General features: G+C 32.2%; 1 protein-coding gene across 12 annotated transcripts in view; it reads right to left on the bottom strand.

Annotated features, from left to right (window-relative positions):
• Positions 1-15,149, bottom strand: part of ADGRL3 (adhesion G protein-coupled receptor L3) — a 936,369-nt gene that overhangs the window by 568,826 nt on the left and 352,394 nt on the right. For all 12 annotated transcript variants that reach the window (XM_070292434.1, XM_069593110.1, XM_069593111.1 and 9 more), the window contains one exon: positions 5,556-5,774. In XM_070292434.1, coding sequence (XP_070148535.1) covers positions 5,556-5,610 — 55 coding nt within the window. In that variant the 5' untranslated portion in view covers positions 5,611-5,774. The remainder of the gene's footprint in view (positions 1-5,555; positions 5,775-15,149) is intronic.

Below are 15,149 nucleotides of genomic sequence, written 5' to 3'. Positions count from 1 at the left end.
CTATTTACATGAAATTATAAATGTAAGAGCACTATTCTTACATTGAGAATGAAAATAGCAATGCAAAGAAGAGGGAGACAGATAATTAGATACTTATATATTACATATCAAACTACTTGAGATTTATTCAACATCAAGTGCACAACGACCATCCTAGTATAATCAGTCTACCCAAAAGCCAAGAAGCACGAAAAATAATACATGATTCTACACCCTCAAAACAGTCACAGTACATAAAATCTGAAGATAGAAAATGCTACTTTGCTCTCAAAGTGCTCATTTGTTACTTGTAGAGGAGTGTCACTACAATAAAATTCACACATAACATATTTTGTAGATGCAAAGGCAAAATAAAATTATTTTCCAATTGCCAAACTGCATACTGAATGCATAGGGAAGGCTCCAAAACACATTCTTACAAAGGAAAGCTGTCAGGTGTACATGTTGGTAGTACATACTGTTGTATTAGAGACTGCATAGTTAACTTTTGAAATATATATTAATATTTATTTTGAATTTAAGTACCAAGTGGCTAATGTATTAACAGATGCTATTGGGTGTGTTCTCAATAATCTCATGTATCATGATGATGACAAAGATTTTTCAGTGTAACATATTTGAACATACAGATAGTGATATTACTGCAAGTATTACAAATTATCTAGGCTGGCAAGCATTGTAAACATTTAAAGGATGATTAATTTATAGAAAAGAAAATAAAATAGCAAAGCAGAGCTTAGAAGTCAACCTACCTTTTTCACCATTAATAAAACATGACTTCATAAAAAAAATTATATGGTAATATTTTCTGTGGTAAAATATAATTTGGTACTTTCTCAAGCTTCACATATTATTGAATTATTATTTTAAATTATTGACACATTAAATACTATAACTAAAAATAGATTAATAATAAAACAAATTACATAAAAACATAATAGTACAAGATATATGTGTTTGATCATTGTTTTGTCCTTGCTAAGAACTGTTTATAATAATTAATTTGTTAGCTTTAAAGTTCATTAATATATTAAATACACATGCAATTTTACCAACACAAAATAGACTTGGGGGAAAAAGTACATATATGGTGGCTCGTGGAAAAATTTTTTAAATTCTACTTTTTTCTGCAAAGATATCACTAAAAATACTGTTTCCTTTTACACACAATAAGCTACAATGACCCTGTGTTCTATCTCTATCATTGTGATACACTTGCTAAGTACGGTTTAATTAACATAAGATGCAGTTAAAATATTTGAGCATGGCAATCACCTTCTCAACTCCCAACCCATTATGGCTTGGGTGGCATCCCTCCCAAGGACAGATCTCCTAGTGTGGGTCCTATACTGAACCATGATTTTGTTTTACCGCCAGTCAGGATGACTCCCAGGTGCTCATGTTATCACTGGATTTTTGTTCTCTGATCTGTCTCTTTTTCCTTGCTCCCAACCACATCATTAGAACAAAAAAGTCATTTATCTTCATGCAACACTACATTAGTTAACACCAAAGAACTGGCCATCTGCTTTCACTACTTCTCTTTACTTCTGCCAGGTCTCATTGCATTATAGATAAGGATTTTATGGTTATACAGAAAGGAGACACAGTCATGGAAAACAGAAAAATAGAAATACAGAGGTACACAGAGACATAAAATATGGACAGATAAACACAGAACCAGAGACATTTCTTAAGTTTAAATTTGTATATATATATAAATATACACAAAATGTGGATATACTAATTAACTTTATTTTCCTATAAAAAACACTGGCCAGACTCTCTAGGATGATGTGGGAGATTACTCAACTAACGTAAATATTATTCAGAATTAATTATTTAGCTTAGTTTATAAGTTTACCCATGCAGAAATCATGCAAAAAATGCATACTACTACATACTACTACCACTGAGAATTATATACTATAATATAATATACTGACAATTATATATTGTCTTTATATATGTCTGATATATATAATCAGTTTAACAATAATTTTGTTTAGATACTAGTATTAAAATGTTTTGGTAAAATCAAAATGTTGAGGTTTTAGTAGCAAAAGACTTCAATTCTCAGGATAAGAATAAGGATAATTGTATATCTTCCTTATCTAATGCTGAGAGGTTTAGCTCTATTTCAAAGTAATTAGGGGTAGGAAAATAAAACAGAAATAAGATTAACTGAGTGCCAAGCACTATGTTAGGAACTATGTGTATATCATTCATTTCTTAAAATAATCCTACATGGAGTACGTGTTTGTTCTTACAGATAAAAAGCAGGCTTACAAATTTCTAAGTTACTGTAAACTTGGGGGAAGAATTAAGAATCCCTTGTTCATTACCATAGCTTTAGTAGCTAGCACAGTCATCTGACTCGAAGTCTATGATAAATGTTATTTGTTAACTAATTTACCAAGTAACTGTTACAGAACTTGTAGACAGTAGAGCTGAAATTTTATCTCAGATCTGTTAAGACTTCAAAGCCCAGTCAGTCTATGCCCAGAACATGGAAGAGGCAGAAATCTACCTTTTTACCTCGTCTGTTCACAAGAACCAGGAGAGCTGATGTGGAATTTTCTACAGGGAAGAATGGCTTTAACAGGAACTGATTATTTACTGGCAGTTAAAATCAGAGCTCAAGAAGATAAATCCTTCATTTTAAGACCTCTCGGGGTCTCATGTGCAACTTTACTCAAGTTGTTTGGTCACTTGGTACCCCAATACTTTCACTATAAAAAATTAATGGTAATGATGATAATAATAAGTAATATTAAACCCATGAGAATGCTGTGATAATTAACTGTACCAACACATTTAAAGTTTATGGCTATTGAATCACTATGTCCTTGTCACTCCGTCATATCCAACTCTTTGTGACCCTAAGGACTGTAACATGCCAGGCTCCACTGCTCTTGGAATTCTTCAGGCAAGAATACTGGAGTGGGTAGACATTCCCTTCTCCAGGTGATCTCCTCGATCTAGGTCTCAAACCCAGGTCTCCTGCATTGCAGGCGGATTCTTTATTGTCTGAGCCACCAGGGAAGTAGTCATTATTATTACTCTGGAGAAAAAGCCAGAAATTTGGGTCATATCCAGAAAAGTTAATTCTCTCTGATCAGGAGAAGAAATATAGCTAGTAGGCAAGGACATGCTATCCAGGGATGTTCTGGATATAAAGAACCTCTATTACTAAGACATCTATTTTATTTCAGTCCTCTCAGGTTTCAAGCTATATGATATTCCTTCAAGCCAAGACTGGTGGGGACTCCAAAAATGTCTAATACTATTATATTTCTGCATTGATCAAAGGCACACACACTTTCTGTTTATGAGCAAGCTGAACTCAAAAAATCTGCTTACATGGAGCCCTTCATTTACAAGTCTGAAGTGGCACCACAAGGCAATGGAGAAAGCCTTCCATAGAAGGCAACCAAAACTGACTTGCATTTTCTCTGGTGAAAAATTTTAAAATACTTACACAAGGTAATAAGAATAAAGTTTATAAGTGGAAAGTTTCTATATTGTTTAGCCTGATATGCATAGGATGATATAAAGTAGTTCACAGAAAATGAAAACATTATTTTAGTTTTTTAGTCAAAATATTTAATATATTTTTATATGCCAGCATCAATATTTTCTGTACTTTATTAGTTTTTAAATAGTTATTAGAGTTACTTGAATAGATTATATGTGTATTTCTGTATGCTTGTTCAACACAGGTCTCAACTCAAGAATCATGGTGTAAGCCTCAGTGATCTTTGGGACTCATGAGATACAAAGTAGGTGTCAGGTTTAGGAGACCAGAAACTACACCTCTGAACAGAAAGTTTTTCTTACAATGTGTATTTCTGCTATTTTTAACCTACCTTGCTCTAATAGTACAATTTTAGACTGACTTTGTAAACATGAATTGTATATATACTTAGAGATTTTTTCCCTGAATATCAGTATCAAATGAAGAAGCTCTCAGGGTAAGCTAATTCTTAGCCATTACAATTTACTGCAACAAAAATATACTGGAAGGCTAGATAGTATGATGAAGGAAATTAACATGTTCAATCACTTAATATCAGTCATGTTATGTGCTAGATTTTTTACACATCCTATTTATTTAATCTTCAAATAACCTTACGAGTGATACATTTTCATAAAATCAAAAGGCTAAGTGGAATCATCTTTAGGTACACTGACAATTAGAAAAGCATTTGTTTAAAGGAACGTAATTCCTATGCTGTCCCATATCACAGAGTGTCATACATGCCCAAGTATGTGAATGTCACATCAGTATAAGAATTAAGGGAAATTTTTGAAATATTTAACAATTTTACATTGTTTAAAATGAGATGGTGGTATAACTTTACTTTTATTTTTTAAAAAAGCATTCTCTCATAGCAATTTGTTAGAAATAAAGCTGTGCAAGCAGGGAAATTTTAGGGAAAATGTCAAAAGACAAGTGATTTTAATCCTGTTTTTAATATGACAGTAGAATGCAATTCATGTTAAAACATATGAATGAGTCAAATTAAGAACTGCATCACTGAAAAACTACAATAGATTTCTATAGTCAATTAAAAACCAAAAATGAACCAAGGAGGCTAAAAAGCCATTTCAGCTGCCTGCTAAACTATAATACTCTGAGACCTCCTAAGCAGTGGCAAGTACAGCTGTGTCCTTTTTTCTTTTCTATAATTATCATTAACATATGCGACAGTGACTGTATTATGCCATTTTCATTTAAGGGCAAAATCAATGATAATCAGTAGAAAACTTTAAATTGGGAAAAAGTAACACATGTATAGACTTTAATCTGGAAATTTTTAGAGGGATTAAATAAATATTATTCTAAGTGGTACAGAATTTGTTTTGCTTATTTATTGACTAATTAGATGTTTTATAAAAATCTGCAAAGGAAGATAGAGCATTTCTTAACTATCATACTCATGCTATAAGTACCAAGATGTCTAAATGAACAATGTATACAGTCTTTCATGAGTATATTAGCATGTTTCAGGAAAAATACATTTTTCCTTATGTTGATACTGTTTTGATAATGCTTTTTGTCTCTTTTCTCGTTAAAAGGGATATCACAATTATGCTTTAACGAGAGGTTTCAATTTAATTTTGTGTGTTAAGGATTGAGCAGGGTACTAAACACTCAGAAGCAAATAATTACTGGGTTCAGGAAAGTAGAATTTTGGAGTGATTTCTTTCAAAAGGGAATTTACTATATTAAAAGCTATTTTACTTAGCAAAATAGGTCAATTAAGTTCATAATAAATGATAGTTAATAATTCAAATGATACTCTTTAAGGGTGATAAAAATAATCAAACATGAATGTAAAAAAATAGTTTGGTTAAATACACATTTTAAATGGTATTTTAAGAAATAAAACTCAACATTCTATTTATTACAGCTTAAAGTACATTACTTACAGCTATTATTACATGGTAGGCAAAAACTGCAAAATCATAGCACAAAAACTTAAACTAAAGGATCTAATGTAAATTATTGAGACAACATTGTCACAGAAAAATATAATTAAAAGTCTTACCATGAATTATCGGTGCTAAGAGCATCATGAAGACTAGTAGCTGTGATGGCCACATGGTCGTGAGCTCGGCAGTGAGGGTGCCTCAGGAGTGAGTATTCTAAACTTAAAATAAGTGTCTCTCTGATTCTTTTTCTGTATCCCAAGATGGATGATTAAAAACAAAACAGCTCAAAAAGAAATATTCTTCAAAACAGAAACACCAATACCCAATTCAGAATCCTGCAAACAAGAAAAAAAAAAGTTATCAAATATAGGTTTTATCATTTCCTTGAAAGTTTCCTTGCTGACAAGAACATCTGTACACCTCCTCCCTTCCTCATTGCAATGAAAACACACATCATACATAAAAATAAGTAAGTAACCTAAAAGACATTATTAACTTATGCATTACCACAGTGTTTATTTCCCAACCCCCAAACTGACACAAATAATTCAGTCTCACTGAACAAATTAATATAAATAAACTATACTCATTAGTATAATAATTAATTTGTATAATTTATCAATACATTTAAACATTTGGTGTTTACTCAGGGTAAATATTATCCATAATATAATTTTTACTAATAATAGAAAAAAAATCATTCATTATGATTACTATATGTGTAAACAAAAAAGTTAAATGTATGAGTCTTACTTTCATTCCAGACCCTGAGAATAATTCAGAAATTATTCTAAATTTTAACTATATTACTTTTCTAACTATTTTGTAATTAAATTTGTGAAAATTATAATTTATGTTAATTAATTATGCTCAATCAAAATCAATTCATTTAGCAGAAGTTTACTGAGTAGCCTCTAAATTACAAAGTACTGTGCTAAGAAAATAGGGCAAAATATTGAATAAAACATGCAACCTATCTTCCAGGATCCTACAACTCAAAATGAGTAATTTTGCTTAAAAGTTAAATAGAAGACACTATAAATTTTAAGCATTGTAAAGTTATTTTACTGAATCAAACTGATATAGCTGCCCTCTCTTTAAAGTTTGCACATATATATCTCAGAAAGTAAATCTACTGAAGGTACATGACCTCAGTTCTGAAGATGTTGTTTTTCACAGTGAGCATCTTTAAAACTGATCAATCAAGTACTAACTGGGTCTTCCTTTTCTTTCTTTTCTTTCCTCTCTCTTTCCCTCTATTCAAGCAATTATTGATAGTATATATTTCACTATTGTGAAATAGTATGAAATATATTTCACATTTTGAGTATAAATCTAAATTTTTTTCTGGAAAGAAATATTCAAAATAGAGATAGCTTACTGAGGATTGTAATAACCTTCATTCTATCAAAAGACATTGGAAAATATTTCTGAAGTGCTTGCATTCATTATAAGGCAAAATTACATGTATTTATCTGAATTTCTGGCACTACACAGTATGTAATTAAGAGCACAGGTTCTGAAACAAGACCATCTAATCTGAATTATTAGCTCTACTAGTGGGCTTCCCTGGTGGCTCAGACAGTAAAGAATCTGCCTGCAATTTAGGAGACCCAGGTTCAGTCCTTGGGTTGGGATGATCCCCTGGACAAGGGAATGGCAACCCACTCCAGTATTCTTGCTTGGAGAATTCCATGCACAGCAGAGCCTGGCAGGCTACAGTCTCCATGGGGTTGCAAAGAGTTGGGCACGACTGAGCAACTAACATACACACAACTCTACTAATACTAAGACATTAGGTAAGTCTTTTAAGCATTCAGTTTCTTGATTTCCTGTCTGTTAATGGGGAAGCAATGTTACTTAATTCATATGGTTACATGAACATTAAATATGTTAAAATTTGTCATATATTATATGCAATACCTAAAATATGTATTGTTCAGAACAATAAGTATGAAAGTCCTATATATATTAACAATTCTTATATATCTCATGAATTTTCAATTTTATCTTACTTTTACTTTTTAATGTGGTTGTGTAAGAAGCCAAACATTTGAAAATTCAAGCAAAAATATTTACTGAGTCACTACTGTACAGATAGGCTTGGAATAAACTAAATCTGGAAACAACAGATATAATAATTTTCTTTCTAGACTCACAGACATAATAGAAAAACTAAGCTCATAATAAACACTCTCATAACATTTTACTTTTACAAACAGAGAAAGCATTGACAAGAAAAAATGAGGTTGAGATAAATAATGTGAAAATAATTTCTGTGCAATATTTTGCTTGTTTTTTTTTTAAATTAACATTTTGACTTATATGAAAACATTTAGAACTTACATTTAATTGTCATGTCACAAGTATATAACTCTTTCTGAAAATAAATTTGAAAGCAGGTACTACTTTAAAATAGCCTTCTTTTACATGCATATGATTATGGATACTTAAATAACGATATGTAAATTGACTGACCCATCAACAAGTAAACAATCCCCCTCAACATTCAATTATCTTCTCTTCCCCTCTATAACTGTAGCATTAAGGGACATGTATATGTACACAGACAAACACACGCACACACATATGGAATATTCCAGGCAAGAGTACTGAAGTGGGTTGCCACTTCCTTCTCCAGGGGATCTTCCTGACCCGGGGATTGAACCCGGCTCTCCCTCATTGCAGGCAGATGCTTTACTGTCTGAGCCACCAGGGAAGCCCATAAATATATACAGTACTATTTTAATAGCAACTCATATAGGTGAGTTATTTATTCACTATTTCTAAAATATATACTAAATATCTTCCTTGGTGGATACTATTGAGTATGCAACTAAAGTAGAAAAATTTTTCCCACAACTTTTCCTGTAATGGGAAAATCATAATAAATGAAGTCTCAATATAAAGAGAAGAATTAATATTTTTCAGTTCTTTTCATATGACAACTACTTTTCTAGGTATTACACAATTATATGATTAAATTATTCATACAGATCTATCATGCAGATAATATTGTCTCCTGTCTACTGAGAAGGAAAATCAGACATGTTACTGAACAAGAATTTCAAACTGAATGTCTGCCTCCAACATTAGTGCTCTTTCTTCTCCCTGTGGTAGAAATAAACAAGATCTATGGGGCTTCCCTTGAAGCTCAGTTGGTAAAGAATCTGCCTGCAGTGCAGGAAACCAGGGTTTGATCCCTGGCTTGGGAAAATCCCCTGGAGAAGGACATGGCAACCCACTCCAGTATCCTTGCCTGGAAAATCTCATGGACAAGAGGACCCTGGTGGACTACAGTCCATGGGGTCGCAAAGAGTCGGGCACTACTGAGTGAGTAACACTTACTTACTTATGAGCACAATCAGGGGTGTTACTTATGGAAAGGAATAGACAAAATATACCAAGCTTTTGAGGAAAGACTTCAGTTCATTTCAGTTCAGTCGCTCAGTCGTGTCCGACTCTTTGCTACCCATGAATTGCAGCACACCAAGGAAAGACTTAGGCTTTGCTTAAACATGTTACCCACTTGTGCTGAGTAAAGAACAAAGGAACAACACGAATATATGAAGTAGGTCTGGAGGGACAAAGAGAAAGAAGAAGATAGACATGCTTAAAAAGGAAACTGGACTAATTATAATATTGTACCCTGTGAAGGAATCAAAAAATTATTTCCATAGTGAAATATGAGTATCACAATTATGAAGTAAATTAAGCCTAGTTTTAGTGAAAACCAGCAGTTTATTTCATGTATTTCCAACTTGTTGAAGGAACAGGAGAAAATTATGGAAAGTATAAGAAAGTGATTATCTGTAACAATGACTTATTTTAGGATATCATGGCAGGGCATAAAGCCATGTCTACTAAGATTATTTTGAACTTGATTTATGCATAAAAATTTGTTTTCATGATTACAGTGTAACCATGTACTGTTTACTATGTAAACACCTGTGTGTAAACAGAGGTAGGGAAAGGAATTTAGATGAATGGAAGCTATTATTTGAGGACAGTGACATGTTCTCACACTCTAGCCTCACCATCCATGGACCTTTCACTCACCGTTCCACAATAATATGCTAATTTGGAGGTACAAAGAATAAAATTGAAATTTTAGTAGATAATGTTCCAGATAAGACTGTTCATAATCTACAGAAAAATAAGCCATTACTCTTTCAATACTAACATTAAAAAAAAGAAAGAAAACTTTTTGGAATTATTTTTTTTTTCCAACTACATGTTGCTATTAGCCAAACCAATCAGTTTTCATATAAAGGGGATTTTTATTCAAATCATTTTGAAAACATAGAGGAAACACATAGAAGAAAACACATAGAAGAAAAAACAAGGAAAGACATAAGACTCATTAAATCACATTTGAACAAAATGGTTACTCAAAAAAATTTACTACTAATAAAAAGAATTTAAGTCAAGTTCAACATATATTTCCAACTCTAAAGAATTTCTTTAAACTTTTCCATGTACAAAGCTCTATGTTAATACTATGGGTCAAATAAGGAGAATGTGGCTGAAAGTCTAAAATATCACCATTTTTAAACAACTTTCAGTAAAATATGGATGCCAGAAGGTGTACTCACCAATAATTTAAAGTGCTGTGCAAAATGTGATATGTGTTAAGTGAGATATTCTAGAAACATGTGCACACACACATACAACTTGCCAAATTGTTTTTTGAAAGAAACAGCAAAGGACTTAAAAACACGCTGAACATTCTGGTGCTAGGCAAGTTTACAAAGCTCTCTGAATTTCAGTTTCTTCAACTGCATAAGAGAAAAATATATACCTGTATTTTGTTGAGAAGATTAGCAATACCATAAATTACTGGGGCTTCCCAGGTGGCACTACTGTTAAAGAACCCACGTGCAAATGCAGGAGACGTAAGAGACTCAGGTTCAATTCCTGGGTTGGAAAGATCCCCTGGAGGAGAGTATGACAACCCACTCCAGTATTCTTGCCTGGAGAATCCCCATGGACAGAGAAGTCTGGGCGGCTATGGTCAATAGTGTCCACAGAGTCAGACAAGCAACTTAGCACGCACATTGCATGATGCAGAGATGTCATGTCATCATGCATGTCTACCAGTGCTTGTTTGTAATTCACCAATTCCTTTGTTTCCGTAATTTTTCAAAACTGAGGAACAGACCATATGCTTGACTCCCACACCTCTCACTTACATATTTAGGAAAATCATACACAGTCTCCTTGAGAGAGATGCACACTGTCCTTAAGAAAGCTACGGATGAATAATGGATACTAAAACAATGTAGGATTTTGTTTTTTAAAAAGAGTTTTCAGTATGTTCTTCTTGTTTGAAATACACTGTTACTTAGGATATTAATTTCCAGTTATAAAACATATTAAATTACTTTAAAAATTACTACTGAAAGATAGTTTCTAACATATATCAAAGATTATCAGATGATGGCAGACAGTTTTCCCTGTTACTGTATCAAAAATCTGGAGTGAGTGAAAGTCGCTCAGTCATGAAGGACTCTTTGCAACCACATGGACTGTAGCCCATCATCCTCCTCTATTCACGGAATTCTCCAGGCAAGAATAATGGAGTGGGTTGCCATTTCCTTTTGCAGGGTATCTTCCCAACCCAGGGATCAAATCTGGGTCTCCCGCAGTGCAGGCAGATTCTTTACTGTCTGAGCCACCAGAGAAGCTCTCAAAAACTTGGAAGGAATATATTTATCTTGATTAGGTTATCTGTCCTCCATCAAAACTATATAACTTCACTACACTTAACAATATTAGAAAGGAAATATTGAGTCTGATGAAAGTGTTCTAATTTATATCACTAATATTTAAGATTATAATTAGGAAACTATGGTTTGACCAATTTTCAACTAAACATTTAAAAAATTCACAATACAGAAAACATTCTATGAATGCTTTATGTAAGTAAAATCTTTCCTCATAAATTACATGGAAAATTCCTTATTTGTTCAGATTAAAATTTAATAAAATTTATTTAATTCAGATTAAACTTAATTCATATCTAGAACAATTATATGCTAAAACTAATTTTTTTGTTACTGCTGAAATAAAAGTTCTTCTGAACTTGGACATTGATTTACTTTGAGGAAACTGGTACCTTAAATTCTGATGGCATAATTTTTTCTCAATTTAAATTTTTCATATATCCTTCTCAAATCATACTTGAAATTTTACTTTATATTTGCTTTCTTTCTACACTCTAAATAAAGATTAGTATTAGCCTGTGAATGCTATTCATCTTGGAATTGTTGCTTCTACTTTTAAGCTATTCTTAACCACATATCTACAAAATAACTGAACCTCAATTTTTTCCAAATTACATTGCATGTCATTATTGTACTTTTCCCCCATAATAACCTACCGAAGACACTATAATATCTTCTTTATAATGTTTTTATATCCTCCCACTGGTTAAATATTCACTTATTACAAATTCTCCTAACTATAAATGTATTCCATATCTTCTTTAAAAATTCATATTAATCCACCTTTCATTTTATATATTTACATGTTTTGCCATTTAAGTATTTTTAGAGCTTGATTTTTTTTTACATGTTTGGCACACGCCGAATGTTTAAAATGCCTTGTGGCACTGTTTTAATAACTGATCGGTACATAGTCCTATAACACCATTGCTAATTATAAAACAACAGTTTCCCATTCAGCAACATTTTTTCATTCCAAATAGCTAAACTGCAGCTATTTTCAAAAAAAAAAAAAACTCTTACTTTAGAAATGTTTATAAATATTGTTTGAGTGTAATCTGTATTCTTCCAGGTTATTAGACAGATTTTGAAATCTGAATGATTTGCAATTACATTCATTAACAAATATTAACTTCTTAGCAATATAAAACTGACATATGGTAACTTAATGAAAGTGATACATTTTCAAAAAAAGTTTATCCATATTAACCAAAAAGGATCAAGTGTTTCTGAGAAATATTCATTTAACAAGGCTGGAAAATATATTTCAAATAGAGTATTTAATTATGCATAGATGCTTAGATAGGGGGTTTAAGTGCTAAATATTCAAATTTAATATGGCAATATTTCCATGATTTATTAATATTACACAGTCATAAGCACATACAGGTCAGTGCTCCATAATCCATGTCCTATAAAACGATGGATGGTATCTATTCTCACAAACATGCCCTTCCAACATGGTTCTACATGGAAGACTCATTCTGCTGTGAATGGATGCTCCAAGTTACAATTAACTCTTAGGGAAAAGAAGTAGAGCAATAAAATGAAAAATTAGATGCCTATTACACAACTTCCTCCCATCACCATCCTATAAAATGTTTAAACGTCTGGTGTTAATGATCACTGGGTAGAACCAAAATAAGTTTCAAAGTTCAGATTGATTAAAACACATATTTTTTAAAATATGAGCTATAATTTACAAGGTCTAAAACTTTAAAAAGAGTACTTTTTCTTTAAAGTTTTCTTGCTGCTTGCCAAGATAATTATTATATATAACTTCTCAAATGAGAGTGCATTTGAATAGACCATGGAATTTTTAAGTTTGTAAGGATACTTGTGCTAGAGCATGAGTAGATAAAATTTGGCTAAATAGTGGTTGGGGAAGGATTCTAGGTTATGAGTTGTTATGAAGAAAGTTAAGAGCAGATAAAGAACAGCTATAGAACTCTAATTTGTCTAGTATGTGAGGTCTACTGAGTAAGTAAGGAGCAAGGGAACATAATATAAAGAAAGATTTGGATAGACGAGAAAAGGTTGTTAAAGCTATACAAAGAATTTGAATTCAATTTACTTAGTTTCCAACGAAGAATTTTGAAATTTTAATTTCTTCATTTTAAAAGCAAAATTTGCATAAATAAAAATCACTGCAAACATTATCTTCCAAAAACAAGGGTATATATGTACAGTGAAAGTGTTAGTCAATTCATGGAATTCTCCAGGCAAGAATACTGTGGTGGGTAGCCCTTCCTTTCTCCAAGGTATCTGTCCCATGGAGGGATCAAACCTAGGTCTCCTGAATTGCAGGCAGTTTCTTTACCTTCTGAGTCACCAGGAAAGCCCCAGGAATACTGGAGTGGGTAATCATTCCCTTCTCCAGGGGATTGTCCCAACCCAGGGATTAAACCTGGGTCTCTAACACTGTAGGCAGATTATTTATCATCTGAGCAACCAGGGAAGTCAAATATTTATACAAAGTATATTTAAAATTTTTTTAATCTTCTAAATTACTCTTAAACACTTGAGCATTTTTCTCTGAAAGTAATTTATGTGAATCATCTTTGGTTTGATATAAAGAGACTGAGTTAAGATATTAAATAAAACAGAAGTATTAAGTGAACCATCAAATTAATAAACTAGTATTTAGATAGTACTTAACATGACACCACACAAAAATATCAGAGACTTTGCATTTTCATAATATGATACATTTGTCAGGGTTCTAAACTTGCATAACATCTCTAAGCAGCTGTCATGCTATCTGAGATCAAATACGGATTTCAGAAAATTACCACACTTTCAGATACAATGGCAGCGGTGTGCATTCAGAACTGTATTACAACCAAATAACAGACTATGTGTTTAACTCTGCTACTTATCTCAGATGTATATTTGATACAACATTCAAGACAAATACAACCTGGAAGAAATTTCACATACACCAAGTATATTTGCATTGACCTAGAACCAGATGCAGCCATATCTTTCTTAGTCTCTTATTTCTGCAAATTAAAAAAAAAAAAAAAACAACTCCTATTATCAAGTATTAAACAGAGCCATCAGAATCAGCATGAATAGAAGGCATAATATGAGCTTTGGAGTAAGAAAGTTTTAAAGTTCTCTCTCTTCAAGCTGTGAGCTGTATGACCACAGGCAGATGACTTAATTTTTCTATACTCTAATGTTCACATCTAAAATTAATACTTATTCCACCAGATGGTTAGAAGGCTTAAATAAAAGTTATACACATACATGACCTATAAAGATACCTGGCAAGAGCAGGTATTCAATATGTGAGAAAAATCCTTGTTTTTATTTAATGAAGGGTTTTATATTCAAAAGTAGGATTATAAATGGTAAATGAGATTACATTTGGTGGTGACTGGGACAGAAGAATGTTCAACAGGAATGGATGATTGGCTGTGTGAGAACTGGGATAGAATCAGAAAGCATAATGTAAACACCACACTTTTAGAAGGTTAAATTGGTCCTGGCATACCGAGAAAAAAACAGAGAGGAAAGAAAATTAGGCTAGTGGTATTAGTAACAATATTAGCCAGAGTTTGTACTTTGGGAGTTCACAGTGACCTCCAAGCGTAGAACTGTGATTTAAAGTATAGATCACTTGAAGAAAGTCAAGACAACGATTTCTCATATTACAGAATATCAAAGTTATATATTTTGTAAGAATAGGAAAGAAAATAAATCAGGATGAAAAAGAAAAAAATAGAAGATAGTTAAGATACAGAAAAAAAAATTAGAGTTAGAATAGTCTCAAAGTAAAACTACACTTTCACTAGAACTATCCTGAAGTCTTCATTCTTTCCTCATCCCTTTCCTACTATTATCTCACAAATTCCATAGCGATAAGAAAAAAGACCCATTTGTATTCAATTAATTTTTTTTATTTACCCACCACACTTTTCAAGCAATTAAATGCTAAGTCTCTACCCATTGTCTGAAACACTAACAAAGTATTTTTTT

This window comes from Ovis canadensis, chromosome 6, assembly GCF_042477335.2.
Source record: "Ovis canadensis isolate MfBH-ARS-UI-01 breed Bighorn chromosome 6, ARS-UI_OviCan_v2, whole genome shotgun sequence".
NCBI classification, from domain to species: Eukaryota; Metazoa; Chordata; class Mammalia; order Artiodactyla; family Bovidae; genus Ovis; species Ovis canadensis.
This window is presented reverse-complemented; position numbering and strand designations above follow the sequence as displayed.